This window comes from Zootoca vivipara, chromosome 17 (assembly GCF_963506605.1).
Source record: "Zootoca vivipara chromosome 17, rZooViv1.1, whole genome shotgun sequence".
Classification (NCBI taxonomy): domain Eukaryota; kingdom Metazoa; phylum Chordata; class Lepidosauria; order Squamata; family Lacertidae; genus Zootoca; species Zootoca vivipara.
Window position 1 is genome coordinate 31,604,179 of NC_083292.1, and position 15,873 is coordinate 31,620,051.

The following is a 15,873-nucleotide window of genomic DNA, read 5'->3' on the forward strand; positions in this document are numbered from 1 at the left end:
GGGTGCAGCCGCTTAAGAAGGATTAGGGTCTGAGTGCCCTGACTCTGGCCTGGGATCTCACGGAAGCGCTAAAGCGCTTTGTCCTCGTGGCCAGATAATCCTTCAGCCATAAGATATGCCCACATATCCCATCACTGCATGTGGAGCAAAGGTGACGTGACCCCAGCATGCAGATATATATTCCTAAATGTACAAGGCAAACACACATGCATAAGTATTGTGTCTGAAATAGTACAGGAGAGCAACCCTGAAGCCATTTTGCCTTTCCCAAATTGACCTCAATAATTTCTCTGCGGGGAGGAAGGAAATGGGGAAAGCTTTTCAATTGTCTTTGGACTGTAGGGGCTTACACCTCCCTGTAAATACAGTCTGGCAAGTATCTGTTAAGCTGAGCACACTATCAATATGCTTAAGACAGTGGTTCCCAACAGGTGGTCCGCGGACCCCCAGGGGTCCGCGAGCTATGCCAGAGGGGTCCGCAGGATGCTATTAGAATAAAAAAAATATTAAATATATTTCGTATGATAACAGATTTTTTGTTTTGGCCGCTTCCTGCATGAGCAGAGTCTAGCGCAAAACTAGAATTAGATAGAGGCAGTAGTTCTGCTGTATGCCGTTAGGTGGCGCTTTACAAACACTACTGTTTTGCAAAGAGGCAGCGCGCGCATTCTACTAACGCTCACCTCCCCAAGATGCTTTGCGCGCGTCGGCTTCATTTGTGCGCTACTGCGCAGGTACCCTGTCTTCTCCATTCCCCTCCCTCCTCCCTGGCGCGCGCTGCCTCTTTGCAAAACAGTAGTGCTTGTAAACAAAGCGTCGTTTTTCGCGGAAGCTACAGTTCGCGTAGTTAAAAATGGACCGTTGGTTAAAAAGTGGTTCGTTAAAACAACAAAGGCCTACAGATGAAGAGGAAGATAATGCACTTGATGTTCAAGCAACTGTAAAAAACGTATAAATATAAAATATAAAAAGACTCTTAATTTGGCTCTCACTTTTTAATTTTAGGATTAGGAATTAATGGGGATCCTTGTCACAATAGCGTCTCGATGAGGGGTCCTCGAGAAAATTTTGTTGGGAACCCCTGGCTTAAGAGATTCAGGAACCCAGAAAAGGCAATCAGATAATAAGGCGTTATCAGGTATCCTGGCAGACAGGAGAGAAGCAACACACTCAAATTTCAGCTGGAGACCACCTCTTTCTGTGATGTATGTATGATATTTTTGGGGGGTGGTCTTAAGGGACCCAGGTGGCGCTGTGGGCTAAACCACTGAGCCTAGGGCTTGCTGCTCAGAAGGTTGGCGGTTCGAATCCCCGCGACGGGGTGAGCTCCCGTTGCTTGGTCCCAGCTCCTGCCAACCTAGCAGTTCGAAAGTACATCAAAATGCAAGTAGATAAATAGGTACCGCTCCAGCGGGAAGGTAAACGGCATTTCCGTGCACTGCTCTGGTTCGCCAGAAGCGGCTTTGCCATGCTGGCCACATGACCTGGAAGCTATACGCCGGCTCCCTTGGCCAATAATGCGAGATGAGCGTGCAACCCCAGAGTCGGTCACGACTGGACCTAATGGTCAGGGGTCCCTTTACCTTTACCTTGAGCTACAGGGTGGGCAATTTCAAAAGTCTATATAAGAGCTTGCACACCTTTGTTCTGGGTTCCTCTCCTCCCTTCCTGCGTGGGGTGGCGAGCACCCTGTTGCAACAGTTTAATAAAGATCAGGCTTACTAGCTGCTTTGCTTCTCAATATTCTCTGGTTGGCCTATTGTTATTTTCTCCTACTGATAGAGAACCTACTTAAGGGCTCTATACAGGCTCTTGGATACCCCATAAGGGGGAAATGAGCAGTTTTTTCTTATAACAGGGTGTTATTGTGGCAAAAATATTCCAGTTGGGAGAGTCTTCTCCCCCTGGAACTGAGATATTATCCTCCTTCGGTGCATGGCAGACTCACTAAATGCAGGGTCTTATAAGCATAGCTGCCAAGTTCTCCCTTTTTTTAAGGGAAATTCCCTTATGCTGAATAGGCTTCCTCGCGAGAAAAGGGAAAACTTGGCAGCTATGCTTATAACTCCTGAAGCAACCCTAAACTCTAAGGGATTTGCAGCAATGTCAAAGTTGGGCTGGTCAGAATCTTCACCACATGTTGAAAACCTATACCACTTTAAGCAAGTTGTGGGTTCCCCCCAAGGATCCTGGGAACTGTCATTTGCGAAGGGGCGCTGAGAGGAGTTAGGAGACCCGTCATAGAGCTATAGCTCCCAGCACCCGTAACAAGCTACAACTCCCGAGATTATTGGATGGAAGGCAGAAAGTGGTAGAGATGTGCTTTAAATGGAGAGTGCGGGTGTGAGCGCTCTCAAGAGAAGCTGTTTGGGAACCTTGCCACATTAAACAAACAAACAAACAAACAAACAAACAAACATATTATTGACACGCAGAAGTTAAAGAGGTGAAGCTTCCCCTCCCCACCTCAAATATTTTGTCTCTACCCTGAAGACAAGCTTCACTCTTCTTAAAAATAGTTCTGATGCACAAGGCACAGGAGCAGAACCAGAGGGGAAAGTTGCAATTGCAGAGTGTGTGGTATACCATGCTGAAATTCTCATTTCCCGCACTGTGGAACGCCCTCCCACCAGATGTCAAAGAGAAAAACGACTACCAGACTTTTAGAGGACATCTGAAGGCAGCCCTGTTTAGGGAAGCTTTTAATCTTTAAGAAATTAGTGTATTCTAATATTTCTGTTGGAAGCCGCCCAGAGTGGCTGGGGAAACCCAGCCAGATGGGCGGGGAATAAATAAATTATTATTATATTATATTATTATTATTATTATTATTATTATTATTATTATTTTATTATTTACTAGCATGTTGAAATTGGGTCTGGGAATTAACAGGTAGCTAGTGTAACTAAAGAGGCTACACATTCCTTACCAGGACTGACCCTCCAACCTGTCTATCTAAGGTTGATATGTCAGTGTAGATGATAACTGAGTTAGATGGACTGAGCTAAAAGGCAGTTTCACATGTTCCTATATACTGTATTATTTTCAGCACCTGCGGAAGGCATTCATCCTTGAAGAAGCTTTCCCAGTCTGCACCTATACAGGTACTGGCTCCCCCCCCCCAGCCAGTATTTCTTAATTGTTTTATTACTTTTTGGTTGCCACCCTGGGCTCCTTTGGGAGGAAGGCCTGGATATAAACTTAATAAAATGAAATAAATTGGCTCTGCCTTCAGAACTATGAGGAACCATAGAATCTTACTTTATTTGGGAGAGGGGAGCCATGGCTCAGTGGTTCCATGTTTTGCATGCAGAAGGTCCCTGATTCAACACAGGTAGGTAGGGCTGGGAAGAAGAGATTCCTCCCTGAAACCATGAAGAGCTGCTGCCAGTCAGTGCAGGCAATACTAAGCTAGATGGACCGACAGCCAGACTCAGCCTAAGGCAGCTTCCTATGTTCCTATAGGAACTCCTCGAAAGCAAGGAAGCAGGTGCTGTTGGGAATCTGCCAAGAGGAACTCTCTACCCCTCCCCTTCAGTTTCTCACCTTTTCCTGGAAATCAATCCTGTGGGATCTTGGGTGGATCCTCTTCCAATTCCCAGGGCTCACCTTCCAGCAGCGGAAATATCCTATTCCTTGTCTGGTGGTATTGGTGTGGGGCAGAGAGGGTGTTTGCTTCCCCAGGCTCTGGACAGAATAACAGAGCAATTGGGGGGGGGAAGGAGGGGCTTCCATATCCAGGGGGTGAGGTCACCCCAGGACACTGGCCATCCATCTCTATTCCCTGGATATTAATCGCCCTCTGAGATCATGGAAACTCAAAGCACAGCTAATGAGCTCAAGGCAGAGATTGTCACAGGGCTAGTGCGAAGGGTGGGGAATGCCTTACTTAAAGCGGACAGCTGTCCTTTGTGTGTGCCTCATTGCACATATCAAGGTGTAAGTGGGTTGCCAACTGATAGGACAAACCCAGCTAGGCCTGCACCTCTGCTTTTAATAGCGGCTTGACCCTCAAGTTAGACTTTTGGGTTTTTAAAAATAATAATACAATACATTTTTTGTATCTAACCTTTCTGATGCATGTCCATCGATAATGGCAACCTCACAATAAAGTCCCAGCATCAGTAAACTACTGTGGAAGAAAGTACGTGAGTTGAAAAACGATACTCAAATCAGAATGTTGTCCACCCAGCGAGGCAAGAACAAACTCTGACACCCGCAAGCCAACATCTCGTGGTAACAGCACAGGAGCAGGGGCTGGTAAACAACGTGGCACCTGAAGGATTGCCCCTCAAGGGGCAATCAACATTAACAGCATTATCCAGCTTCGGTTCATCCAGGCAGCAAGCTCCCATCTCCTATCCTGTGATCCATTTTTACAAAGCATCCTCTGAGATCATATGGCCTCATCCACTCATAAAATTAATGTGGCTATTGGTTCCGGTTTCCGCCTGCAGGAATGGCGGACCTGTTTTCCATCCCTCTGACCTTCGTAAGGAATTTGGCGGTTGCTAGGGGAGTAAATGGCAACCCCCTACCCTCTCCGGGGGTTACGGAGAGGGGCCGCTGGCCCGCGATGCCCCCAGACCCACTCCGACTATTTATGGAGTGGGGGGAGCTTGGGCTGAAGCACTTACGAGGGCCAGGACTCCCGGACGCTAATCTGCATGGCGGGGATTTCCATGATTAAAGAAGATAATTAGGCTTAAATCTATGGACATACTTCAGAAGGAGGGGCAGAAGCGCTGTTTACTGCCGAGAAATCTATGCTGCTGAGGGTGAGGAGTTAAAGGCTATATTTCATCTGGAAGAAGGATTGATGGGGACGGAGCGATAAGGGAAGCGAGTCTTTCTTTTTTATTTTTTTTCATATGAGTTACTTCGTACCTTCCCAGACGTGATGTCCTGGCTTGTTTGGAGTGAAAGAGAAGCAAAAGACTGTGTGAGTTGAACTTTATAAACTGTTGTTATTGAGTATATTTTTTGAAGATGAGGAGTTGCTGACGAGAAAAGCCCCCCTCTAGTTGGATGGGAGGAGTGCCTGGACGCGTTCGGAGGATTTATGAGTTGTGACGCACTTTGAATTGGAGCAGCGACCTGAAGCTAAGTTCAGCTATAGGGCAAGGAGATCCATTAATTTACCAAGAGTCTATGCATGGTGTGAGGTCTGGTTCTTCTGCCTGGAAAAGCTGTAAATTTTATAAAGATCGTTAATCTATGAGAGAAAACGAAAGTGATTTGAGTTTTTTTAAGATGGCGCTGCTTCGTGTTGAGAGTCGACGCAATAGGGACGCTCCAGACCAAGAAGATTTATGGGGAGGCTGGACTGATTAACTCACACAGGAGAAAGAACATTTGTGAAACTTTGTTTGACATTTATCTCAGCAGCTGGGAAATAATCGGTTGAAAGAGGAAAACATCTATGTGACTGTAAGGGAAAGATCTGGATTATTATGAACTCGGAGAGACGATTTGAACTTTAGAAAAAAGACGGCAGTGGACGGTTGCGAGGAATCCCCAATTTCTTGAAGCATGGGAACCCAAAAAAAATTTCTAGATGATTTGGCATAACATTCGGTTTGATTGATATATATGTGTATAATTTGAAATAATGAATGTGATATAATTGGTTTTAATTGGAAAATTAATAAAAATATATTTTAAAAAAAATTAATGTGGCTATTAAGTTACTTGTGTCTGGTTTCCCAGCATCCTCAGTCATGTCCCCCGCCCTCCAACTAATGTGGATTTCCCAGATCTGATGATAATCCAATTAAGGGGAGAAGGGAACCCATCCTTGGCTGTGTGCACAGCACATTGTCATAAACTCTGGATCCAATTTACTGTACTCCCAACACAGGCATTTGAAGCCTCACACTCATCTGTATCCCGTAGTCTATCTAGAAATTCTGCTGTTCGATGCATTCCCCCACAAACCACCTGCCACCTGATTTGAAAATGCAAGTTGAGATGTGTACTGCTCAGGCATATGGTAGCACACATGTGCAGAAGACATATTCCTTGAATAGGAATTCTGTGGCAGGTGGGGTTTGCCAGTTCGGGGAAACAAATCAGGTAAGACAGTACAGTATGGGGTGAAATTAAAAAAATTCCTTCAGTAGCACCTTAAAGACCAACTAAGTTTTTATTTTGGTATGAGCTTTCGTGTGCATGCACACTTCTTCAGATACAGTGAAATGGAAGTTTCCAGGCACTTATGTAGAGAAGGGGTGGGGAGGGGTGGGGATGGGGAGGGGGGATCACTCAGAAGGGTGGTGGAAATGGGTGATTGACTGACTGATAGCTGTTGATGACCGCAAACGACTGCAAATGGTTTTGCATGAAAAAGCAAGGGTTGAGATGGCTGAAGATCGCTTATCATGTATAATGAGATAAGAACCCGATATCTCTGTTCAAACCAGGTCCCTCCATGGTTTTGAGCTTGGTGATAAGTTGCAATTCAGCAACTTCTCTTTCCAGTCTATTTCTGAAATTCTTTTGTAGTAAGACAGCTACTTTGAGATCTTGTATAGAATGTCCTGGGAGATTGAAGTGTTCTCCTACTGGTTTTTCTGTCTTCTGGTTCCTGATGTCAGATTTATGTCCATTTATCCTTTGGCGTAGGGTTTGGCCTGTTTGTCCAATATAGAGAGCTGAAGGGCACTGTTGGCATTTGATGGCATACACAATGTTAGAGGATGAGCAATTAAATAGTCCTGAGATGGTATGTTGGATGTTGTTGGGGCCAGTAATGGTGTTGTCTGGGTGTATGTGGCAGCAAAGTTGGCATCTGGGTTTATTGCAGGCTCTGGTACCAGTGTCCATGTTAAGTTAACCACCAGACTTAACATGGACACTGGTACCAGAGCCTGCAATAAACCCAGATGCCAACTTTGCTGCCACATACACCCAGACAACACCATTACTGGCCCCAACAACATCCAACATACCATCTCAGGACTATTTAATTGCTCATCCTCTAACATTGTGTATGCCATCAAATGCCAACAGTGCCCTTCAGCTCTCTATATTGGACAAACAGGCCAAACCCTACGCCAAAGGATAAATGGACATAAATCTGACATCAGGAACCAGAAGACAGAAAAACCAGTAGGAGAACACTTCAATCTCCCAGGACATTCTATACAAGATCTCAAAGTAGCTGTCTTACTACAAAAGAATTTCAGAAATAGACTGGAAAGAGAAGTTGCTGAATTGCAACTTATCACCAAGCTCAAAACCATGGAGGGACCTGGTTTGAACAGAGATATCGGGTTCTTATCTCATTATACATGATAAGCGATCTTCAGCCATCTCAACCCTTGCTTTTTCATGCAAAACCATTTGCAGTCGTTTGCGGTCATCAACAGCTATCAGTCAGTCAATCACCCATTTCCACCACCCTTCTGAGTGATCCCCCCTCCCCATCCCCACCCCTCCCCACCCCTTCTCTACATAAGTGCCTGGAAACTTCCATTTCACTGTATCTGAAGAAGTGTGCATGCACACGAAAGCTCATACCAAAATAAAAACTTAGTTGGTCTTTAAGGTGCTACTGAAGGAATTTTTTTAATTTTACTTCGATCCAGACCAACACGGCTACCTACCTGTAACCAGAAGTATGGGGTGAAGACACTGTCCCCCTCTCTGGGTGTGTACAGTACAGGAATGCATAAATTTGACTTGAAACAGATGGGCCCTTTCAATGTGTATATAGCCACAAAATCACATTACCCGACTGTGGACAGTGGGCACACTGAAGTACATTGTGATATCATACTGTTGTTTTTTAATGCACAAGGTGACATTTCATCGGACAAGCCAATAGTGAGGTGTAGGTTGCCACCTTTTTTTCAGTTGCTTAGTTGCTTCTTAGTTGCTTCCCATGGACTGCAAGAAGATCAAACCTATCGATTCTGAAGGAAATCAGCCCTGAGTGCTCACTGGAAGGACAGATCCTGAAGCTGAGGCTCCAATACTTTGGCCACCTCATGAGAAGAGAAGACTCCCTGGAAAAGACCCTGATGTTGGGAAAGATGGAGGGCACAAGGAGAAGGGGACGACAGAGGACAAGATGGTTGGACAGTGTTCTTGAAGCTACGAACATGAGTTTGACCAAACTGCGGGAGGCAGTGGAAGACAGGAATGCCTGGCGTGCTATGGTCCATGGGGTCACGAAGAGTCGGACACGACTAAATGACTAAACAACAACAACAACAAAGTTGCTTCTTTATTTTTAACCGGCCCCACCCCTGGCCTTTTATAAGCAACTTGTCTCCCAGAAATTGAAGTGGTGAAGAAGATAAACGTTCTCTCCATGCCATAGCGTTCCAGGCTAAAATCACCTTATAACAGTGGTTCTCAAACTTTTTTTCTCAGGGCCAAACATTCTGAATAAAAATGTGCTCGTGCCACACCATTTTTTAAATCAATAATAAATACGTTGGAAAACACAACTACGATTGTATTCAGTATCACTTGAAGTCCTTGCTCTCATTTTGAAAAGATATCTATCCACATTCTGCAAATAAAAATAATTTTTTTGATACTATACTACGCTGAAATGTTTAAAGGTTTCTTTGATTGTCCTTGAATCTTCCCACAACACTTGCCACCCTCTCCTGCCACACCAATGTTGCATGCCACATCCTTGGAGTACCACTGCCTTACTAGATTGCCAAGGGGATCCTTTTACCTCTCCCCATTTTTTGCTTAAGGTTGCTTAATGCAAAAAAACAGCCCTTTTCCACTTGCAGACCCCTTTGCCTGCAACTACCTCCTGGAACAGGGACGCAGGTGGCGCTGTGGGTTAAACCACTGAGCCTAGGGCTTGCCAATCAGAAGGTCAGCAGTTTGAATCCCCACAACGGAGTGAGCTCCTGTTGCTCGGTCCCAGCTCCTGCCAACCTAGCAGTTCGAAAGCACGTCAAAGTAGATAAATAGGTACCGCTACAGCGGGAAGGTAAACGACGTTTCCATGTGCTGCTCTGGTTCGCCAGAAGTGGCTTTGTCATGCTGGCCACATGACCTGGAAGCTGTACGCCGGCTCCCTTGGCCAATAACGCGAGATGAGCGCCGGAACCCCAGAGTCGGTCATGACTGGACCTAATGGTCAGGGGTCCCTTTACCTTTAAAGTAATGAAGATGAGGTTCAGAGCATGGGAAGTCACCCAAAGATATATAATTTGGCATAAAATTTGGTCTTCTTGGTTGTATTATATTTTGGAATGCATTTAATGTGGTTTTTATTGGATTGTTAAATTGGAAAACTCAATAAATATATAAAATAATGAATATGAGGATAATCTTATTCTGCTCTTTGGTCATTATGAGACATTAAGATCATTTGCGGGAGGAAGCTGAGAGCTCTTTCTGCTATATCCGATATACGGTTTCCAACGTACCATAAAATCATCCCTTTGTTTGGCATCCTTTTTACCAGTGATGTGAGGTGGGATCCCCCCCCCGTGCTTTATTTTTCCAGGGGAAAATAAACCCGTCACATAAGGTAATTAGTAGCAATCAATAGATGCCAATTGTCAATAAATATCAGGCAGGCTTGGCAGTTTCAGAGCGTTTAGCTCAGTTTGCTAAATAGGATTGCATGGAGCATGCGGTAAATTGAGCGCTCTTCACCCGTCTGGTGTCCTCCAGATATTTTGGACTACAATTCCCATCAGCCTCGCTTTTCCTCCAGAGTAACACAAAGAAAAGAAAATAAAGAAGAGGAAGCTGCCTGCTATTTCCATCGGACCATCTACCGGCCCTTCTAGCTCAGTACTGCCTACACTGACTGGCAGCGGCTCTCCAGGGTTTCAAGCAAGGAGCTTCTTCCTGAGATGCCATTGGGGACTGAACCTTGTGCATTGCAACGGAGATGTTCTGCTACCAAGCTACGGCCCTTTCCTATTGATGCCGGCATTTTCAGGGCAATTTTAAAATCCAAATCCGAAAGAATTACTTTTTTAAAAAACAAAAGAAGACCTAAGTTCGAAAGAGGAAGACTCTCTCCCCTCTTTGGCGCTCCTTTAACATCTCCAAAACTCTCTCCTTTTCTTATCTCTAGGTTGCGGCCGGGACACTCTAGCCCAGACACACCTCTGCTCTCTGGGTGGTGCGCCACGTTTTTTCTTCCCCTCGCCCTTCCAGGGAGGCTGGTCCTTACCGCTTGTTTTTTTTGGGGGGGGGAGCGTGTTTTTGGAGCGGTGGGGTGTCGTTTGCTTCCATGGAGACTGCCTACCGCGTAGCAAAGGGGATCTTGTTCGTGGCGGGGTCCACGGGCGCGGGGCTTGTGCTTTGGACCGTGATCGCGCCGGACGATGCGCGCAGAAAGGAGATGGCGAAGGTGGGCGAAAGCTCCCGTCTCTGGGGTTTGCGGTGGAGGTCAGAGGAAGCGACGGTGCCGCTCCGAGCACATGCGGGGAGCCCGGGCTCAGCCCGTGGCGTTTCTGGCTAAAGGTAGCAGCTGACGAGAAAGAGACCCCAGAGATCCCGAGAGAGCTGCTGCCAGTCAGAGTATACTGGCCCCAATGGGCACATGTAGTCCTCCCGTGTCTCTCTCTATAGCCGTAGCTGCAACTCTCCAGCGGTTTGACGTCACCCTTGAAGGCACCTCTCTTGGATCTCCTAAACATCTTTATTTCTTTCTCCAGGAGTTCGCGGATGCTACCCCACAGGTGTTGACTGAGCGGCAAAAGCAGAACGCCATGGTAATGGAGATCCTGAAAGAGGCAGCGAAGACCGATGAGAATGTGGCTCACAAGCCATGGCCCTGGAAAAAATAGCGGTGAACAGAAAGAGTCTGTGCTGGCTGGACTCTATTCTAAATTGAGAACTTTGCAGAAGCTGCTCCATGCTGGATCTAGGAGGACTTTACTGTCTCTTCAATGGAGAGGTTCTTCTGTTTTTTCTTCCTTCTTGCTGTAAGGCTTGCTTTGGTGTAAACATTGAGCGATAAAATTTCCTTTGTAAATCACAGTGACACCTGTGCTTATTTAAAGGTTTGTTGTAAACTAGCAAAATAATAATAATTTGTAGTTACGATAGAAATATGTGTTTGTAGAGACAGAGAGGGCTTATATTTTGCCAAGTTGTCTGTGCAATGGCAACATGCACTTTACAGCCAGAGCAGGATACCTCAGTCCCAGGGGATGAATGCAGACCTTCAGGCCTCCCTATCTGATTCTCAGAACTTTCTTCAAGTTGCACCTCTCAACCTGCTTTGTGTCCCAGAAGTGTTTGCCTGGCTTGAATGCAGCCTTGGACTCTGATCCTGCGTCTTGTTTGCCTGGGCGGAGGGTACAGAGGTAATTGTGTAGAAACTAGACCACTGTACCAAGGTAACATTAATTGTAGTGCCTACTTTTTGTGGGATATAAAGCTATCAGTCAAATCCAACATTCCAAGAGGACTAACTGCCTCTATGTGGCAGGCAGTTTTGTCAGTTGGACGGTTGGTCGGTTGCTGCTAGGAGTGTTAACAGGTAACTGCTCGGATGCAGACTTCTCATGACTCACTACTATCTAGTATATAGTTTATCTGTTATTTAACCTAAGCCTGCCTTCAAGAACAACTCTGTAAACCTGAAAGAATCTAATAGTAAAGTAGTTTATATTAATATGAATCAGATTCATTTGTGTTTTCTTTAAGAGGGGCAGAAAGGGATTATCAACCAGGAAGGTATAATTATTGATAGGACTCAAACAAGTTAGCAACCCATAAACTCAAACAGGGTGTTGTTTAAACTCGGCTAAATTATATAAACGTTTCCACACTTTTGCCTTTGGCTTTGCCTACCACTGGCATGTGGTCCTCAGAAGGTTGCCCAGAAAGGAACATGGTCCTCTTGTGCTGAAAAAAGCTTCCTTACCCCTGTCTTCCATGACCTATCATCACTTGAGGTTCAGGCCACCCATTGCCAGGCATGGAATGATAGGCTGGGCCCTCACAGCAGTGACATTGCCATGAACAGTACTTAGGGAACCTGTGCACTGCTGAAAGTTGTTGGACTCCCATAATCCATGGTTCTTTCAATATGCTGGTCAAGGTTGATGGAAGTTTGAATTTGTCATCACATGGAGAAACAGGTTCCACATCCCTGACTTAAATGTTTCCCCATTAGACTGAATGACAGCTATTCATTGGCATGGGTGGGAAAAAATGAGAAACCTTATGAAGACCATTTGAATGCAGTCTGTGGTGGCTGCGCCCCTTGGAACCGCTGGGGCAGAAGGCAGGGAGCCCAACAGGAGCTGGAACCATCTAATGCAAGTGCTGTGCCCATCTTCCTCCTGGCTGAGTTTTACAAGAAGCAACACTGACACAAAGGAGTAGGAATCTGACAGGTAGAGCTGCCTCCGGGACTGGTTGTATATCAGAAGGCAGGCAAGTGGCGGCTAGCTGTGGGATGACGCACTGACAGGGCAGTGCCCCTGTATGGTTTCGCATTGGATGGGGGACCTCTTGCTGAGATTCCTGCATTGCAAGAGGGTTGGACTAGATGACCCTTGGAGTTTTCCCACTCTATGATTTGCCCTAGTAGGCCAGCCTAAGCATGGTCCAAACCTGCTCTCTGTGAAGCCCACCCATCGGAATCAAACCTGCTCCTATTGCCACAGCCTACATAAGCCCCTTTCCCTAGCAAAAGCCTTATTCTCAGTTCTATTCTTCCACTGAAGAATATTGGAAAGCTGGCTTTTATACAGATGGAGAAGTGGACAAATAACTGGACAAAATCTGCTTGATTTCCCTAACTAATATCTCCTGGAGGGAGGAAATTCCCCCTTCCTCTCCTCTTGAGATTTGCCTCCATTTGCAAACGCTGACGGGAGCCAGCGTCACAATCCAAATCGATGGCGGAACCAATCGATCGGGGAATTTTGGCCTTTTCGGACACCCATTGCAGTGCACGCCGCCCTTTCTGCTTCCACCGAGACGAGGGACAGGAAGCAGAGCGGCTTCTGGGCCGCTTCCGTGTCCTGGGCGCCGCCATCTTCCTTCCCCCTCAGGAAAGCCGAGGCATGTCTTCGAGGGCCGAGGACGCCGCTTCCTCACCGGAGCAGAAACGCTCCTTTTTCTGGTCCTGCTTCAGCTGCCGCGCCCTGAGCGGGGGAGCCCTGATCGCCTCCTCCTTGTTCGTCTATTCGGGGCCTCTCCGGATTATGAACCAGAGGATCTACCCCAGCATGGGCAACATCGCCCAGATGACCTTCGCCGTCTGTAAGTGAGGGGGCGCAGAGAGGTGCGGGAGCTCAATTCCGGGGTGGGGGTGGGGAGCCGGTGCGGGCCGGATTTAGGTTTGATGTGGCCCTAAGCTACTGAAGGTAATGGGGTCCTTTGACAACAACAAATTGTCGCTGTTTTTTGTGTTGAATATATGCTCATACCCTTAGTCTATGCTGCCTGATCATCAGTCTACAAGCACTCTTTAATATTAGATAACAGGTACAACAGCTTGACCGATATTCAACCGTGCTGCACTGCAGTCTGCAGCTGCATGCTACATGTTGCCCTGCAACCAGTCCATGCAGAATGTAGGCACCCTTTATATAGAAATGAGCAAACCAGTGATATTTTAGGGAGCAGGCCAGCAGGTGGGGCCCATGACTTACATCATAGGAGCCTACACAACACAAAACACAGTTGCTGTATGTAGGTTTTATTTTATTTGTCTTTTATCTCATATTTTGGAAATGTACATTCAGCTTTTTTTTCTTTTAATTTTTTTGGGTTGCCTCCAAGAGAGTGGGGCCCTAAGCTATAGCTTGTTTAGCTTATACATAAATCTGGCCCTGGGCTCAGCGCCAGGACCGACTGCGAGATCGACATTTGGGTGAAGTTGCCTCTGAGCATATGCAGAGTGTGTTTGCCCTCACCGTAGTGAAGGTAACTGCGCCTGCCCTTCTGAGCTGGTGGGTGTGGATTTCAGACCTTACCCTGCCAGTCCCAGGAGACATCAACTGTCTCTGCCTCTTGGAAAAGTTAAGGTTCTAGTCCTCATGGTTGTGAACTGAAGGCGCTGTTTTCAAACAGGAGCATAGGAAGCTTTGTAGCACGTCGGGACAATATTGCCTACTGCAACGTAGCCCCAGCTCTCCAGAGTCCCTCCTCCTGGCCATTTCTGGGGATGCCCTTGGGGGATTCAGCCCCTGGGACCTTCTGCGAGCAAAGCCACCAAGTAGCGGCTGTTCCCTGTCTAGGCCAGCGACTTCTTTACGGCCAAGTGTTTTATGAGCTCTTCCTCAGGGCAGCAGGGCAGTCATCCCCCTCCCACCCTGTTTGTTTCCAGCACCTGGCCCTCAGCGGGTAGACCGCTGTTGACCATAGAGGCTCTGTTGTCATGGTGAATAACCATTGCCATTACAGTGGTACATCTGGTTAAGAACTTAATTTGTTCCGGAGGTCCGTTCTTAACCTGAAACTGTTCTTAACCTGAGAGACCACTTTAACTAATGGGGCTTCCCGCTGCCGCCGTGCGATTTCTGTTCTCATCCTGAAGCAAAGTTCTTAACCTGAGGTACTATTTCTGGGTTAGCGGAGTTTGTAACCTGAAGCGTTAGTAACCTGAAGCGTTTGTAACCTGAGGTACCACTGTACTTTTATCTTCCCCTGATATGATTACTGAGGCCCATTTCTTGTTCAGAGGTTGATCTATTTCTAGAGCAGGCATAGGCAACCTTGGCTCTCCAGATGTTTCGGAACTACAACTCCCATGATCCCTAGCTCTAACAGGGCCAGTGGTCAGGGATTGTGGGAGTTGTAGTTCCAAAACATCTGGAGCCAAGGTTGCCTGTGCCTCTTCTAGTGTGACCCCCAAAACTGTACTTGGGAAAGTTGGTCCAGTGGGAGTGCTAATGTTCCTCCTATAGTCCAAAATCATTCAGTTTATATGGGGCAAGAAATCTGCCCTAAAATCATATAGACTAGCAATCATTTCTCTTCATTTGCCTTGCGGGGTATTGGAGATGTCTGTTTCGAAGTTAGCTCTGCCACTGGCCCCTTTTGTTTCTTCCTGCTGTTTGTGGCATACATCCTTGGATGACTAAGATCAAGGGTGGGAAACCTCAGGACCAGGGGGGCCAAATGGGCCCCTCTATCTGGCCCTTGGAACTCTTCCTCGCACCACACCCCTCACATGCTTTTCTTTTTCTCCCTTCCAGGTCTCTTCTGTTGGGGCGTTACTGTGTTGGTAAACCCAGTTGGAAGCTTAAAGAAAGATGAGTGAATGGCAGTACCCCATTACTGGATGCCCATCGTCTTTTTCCGGATTTGGAAGCAGTTCAAACCGTAGCCAATAAAAGACTAATGGAGGGAAATACCCTGGATCTGTTTGTGATGTCTGGCAAGCTGGTTTATATGCCAAGAAGACACCGTGCACCCTCTGCAGAGACTTTAGTATAGTATATTGTCAGTAGAAGCTGTGGCAGGGGAGAAAATCTGCTTCCTTCTGGATTAAAAAAAAACCCCAAGCACCATGTATTCTATGTAAATATTTAACTGGATTTAATTAAATCAAGCTGTTTCTGCATCAGGGGCTATAGTTTCACTTAGGGGTTGCCCCTCCATGTTTTTTATCTTAATTGCAGCAGCATGCAAAGGGAAGTGGAAGGAAGAGGTTCCTCCCTCCCTCCCACAACACAATTTGTGAAATAGGTCAGGGAGGGACACTGGCTTCAATAAGGGATTTAAAGGACCCAGAACTAATTTATAAATTGTTGAGTGCTGTTAAAAGAGGCTGTTACAGTTGCAAGAGACACCAATTCCTACAATTGCACAACATGACCTATCTAAAAGAGCAGCTCAAATGCCAACCATCCAGGACCCTGATAGAAGGTTTGTCCAATTGGCAGTGACCCCATAAGCAGCATGGCCTTG

General features: G+C 46.4%; 1 protein-coding gene across 1 annotated transcript; it reads left to right on the top strand.

Moving 5' to 3' along the window:
- Positions 1-10,119: 10,119 nt before the first annotated feature.
- On the top strand, positions 10,120-10,977 carry LOC118076069 (ubiquinol-cytochrome-c reductase complex assembly factor 3). The gene is made up of 2 exons (XM_035098595.2): positions 10,120-10,345; positions 10,653-10,977. The coding sequence occupies exons 1-2, from the start codon at positions 10,226-10,228 to the stop codon at positions 10,782-10,784; spliced, it is 252 nt and encodes an 83-aa protein (XP_034954486.1). The 5' UTR covers positions 10,120-10,225; the 3' UTR covers positions 10,785-10,977.
- Positions 10,978-15,873: the final 4,896 nt, after the last annotated feature.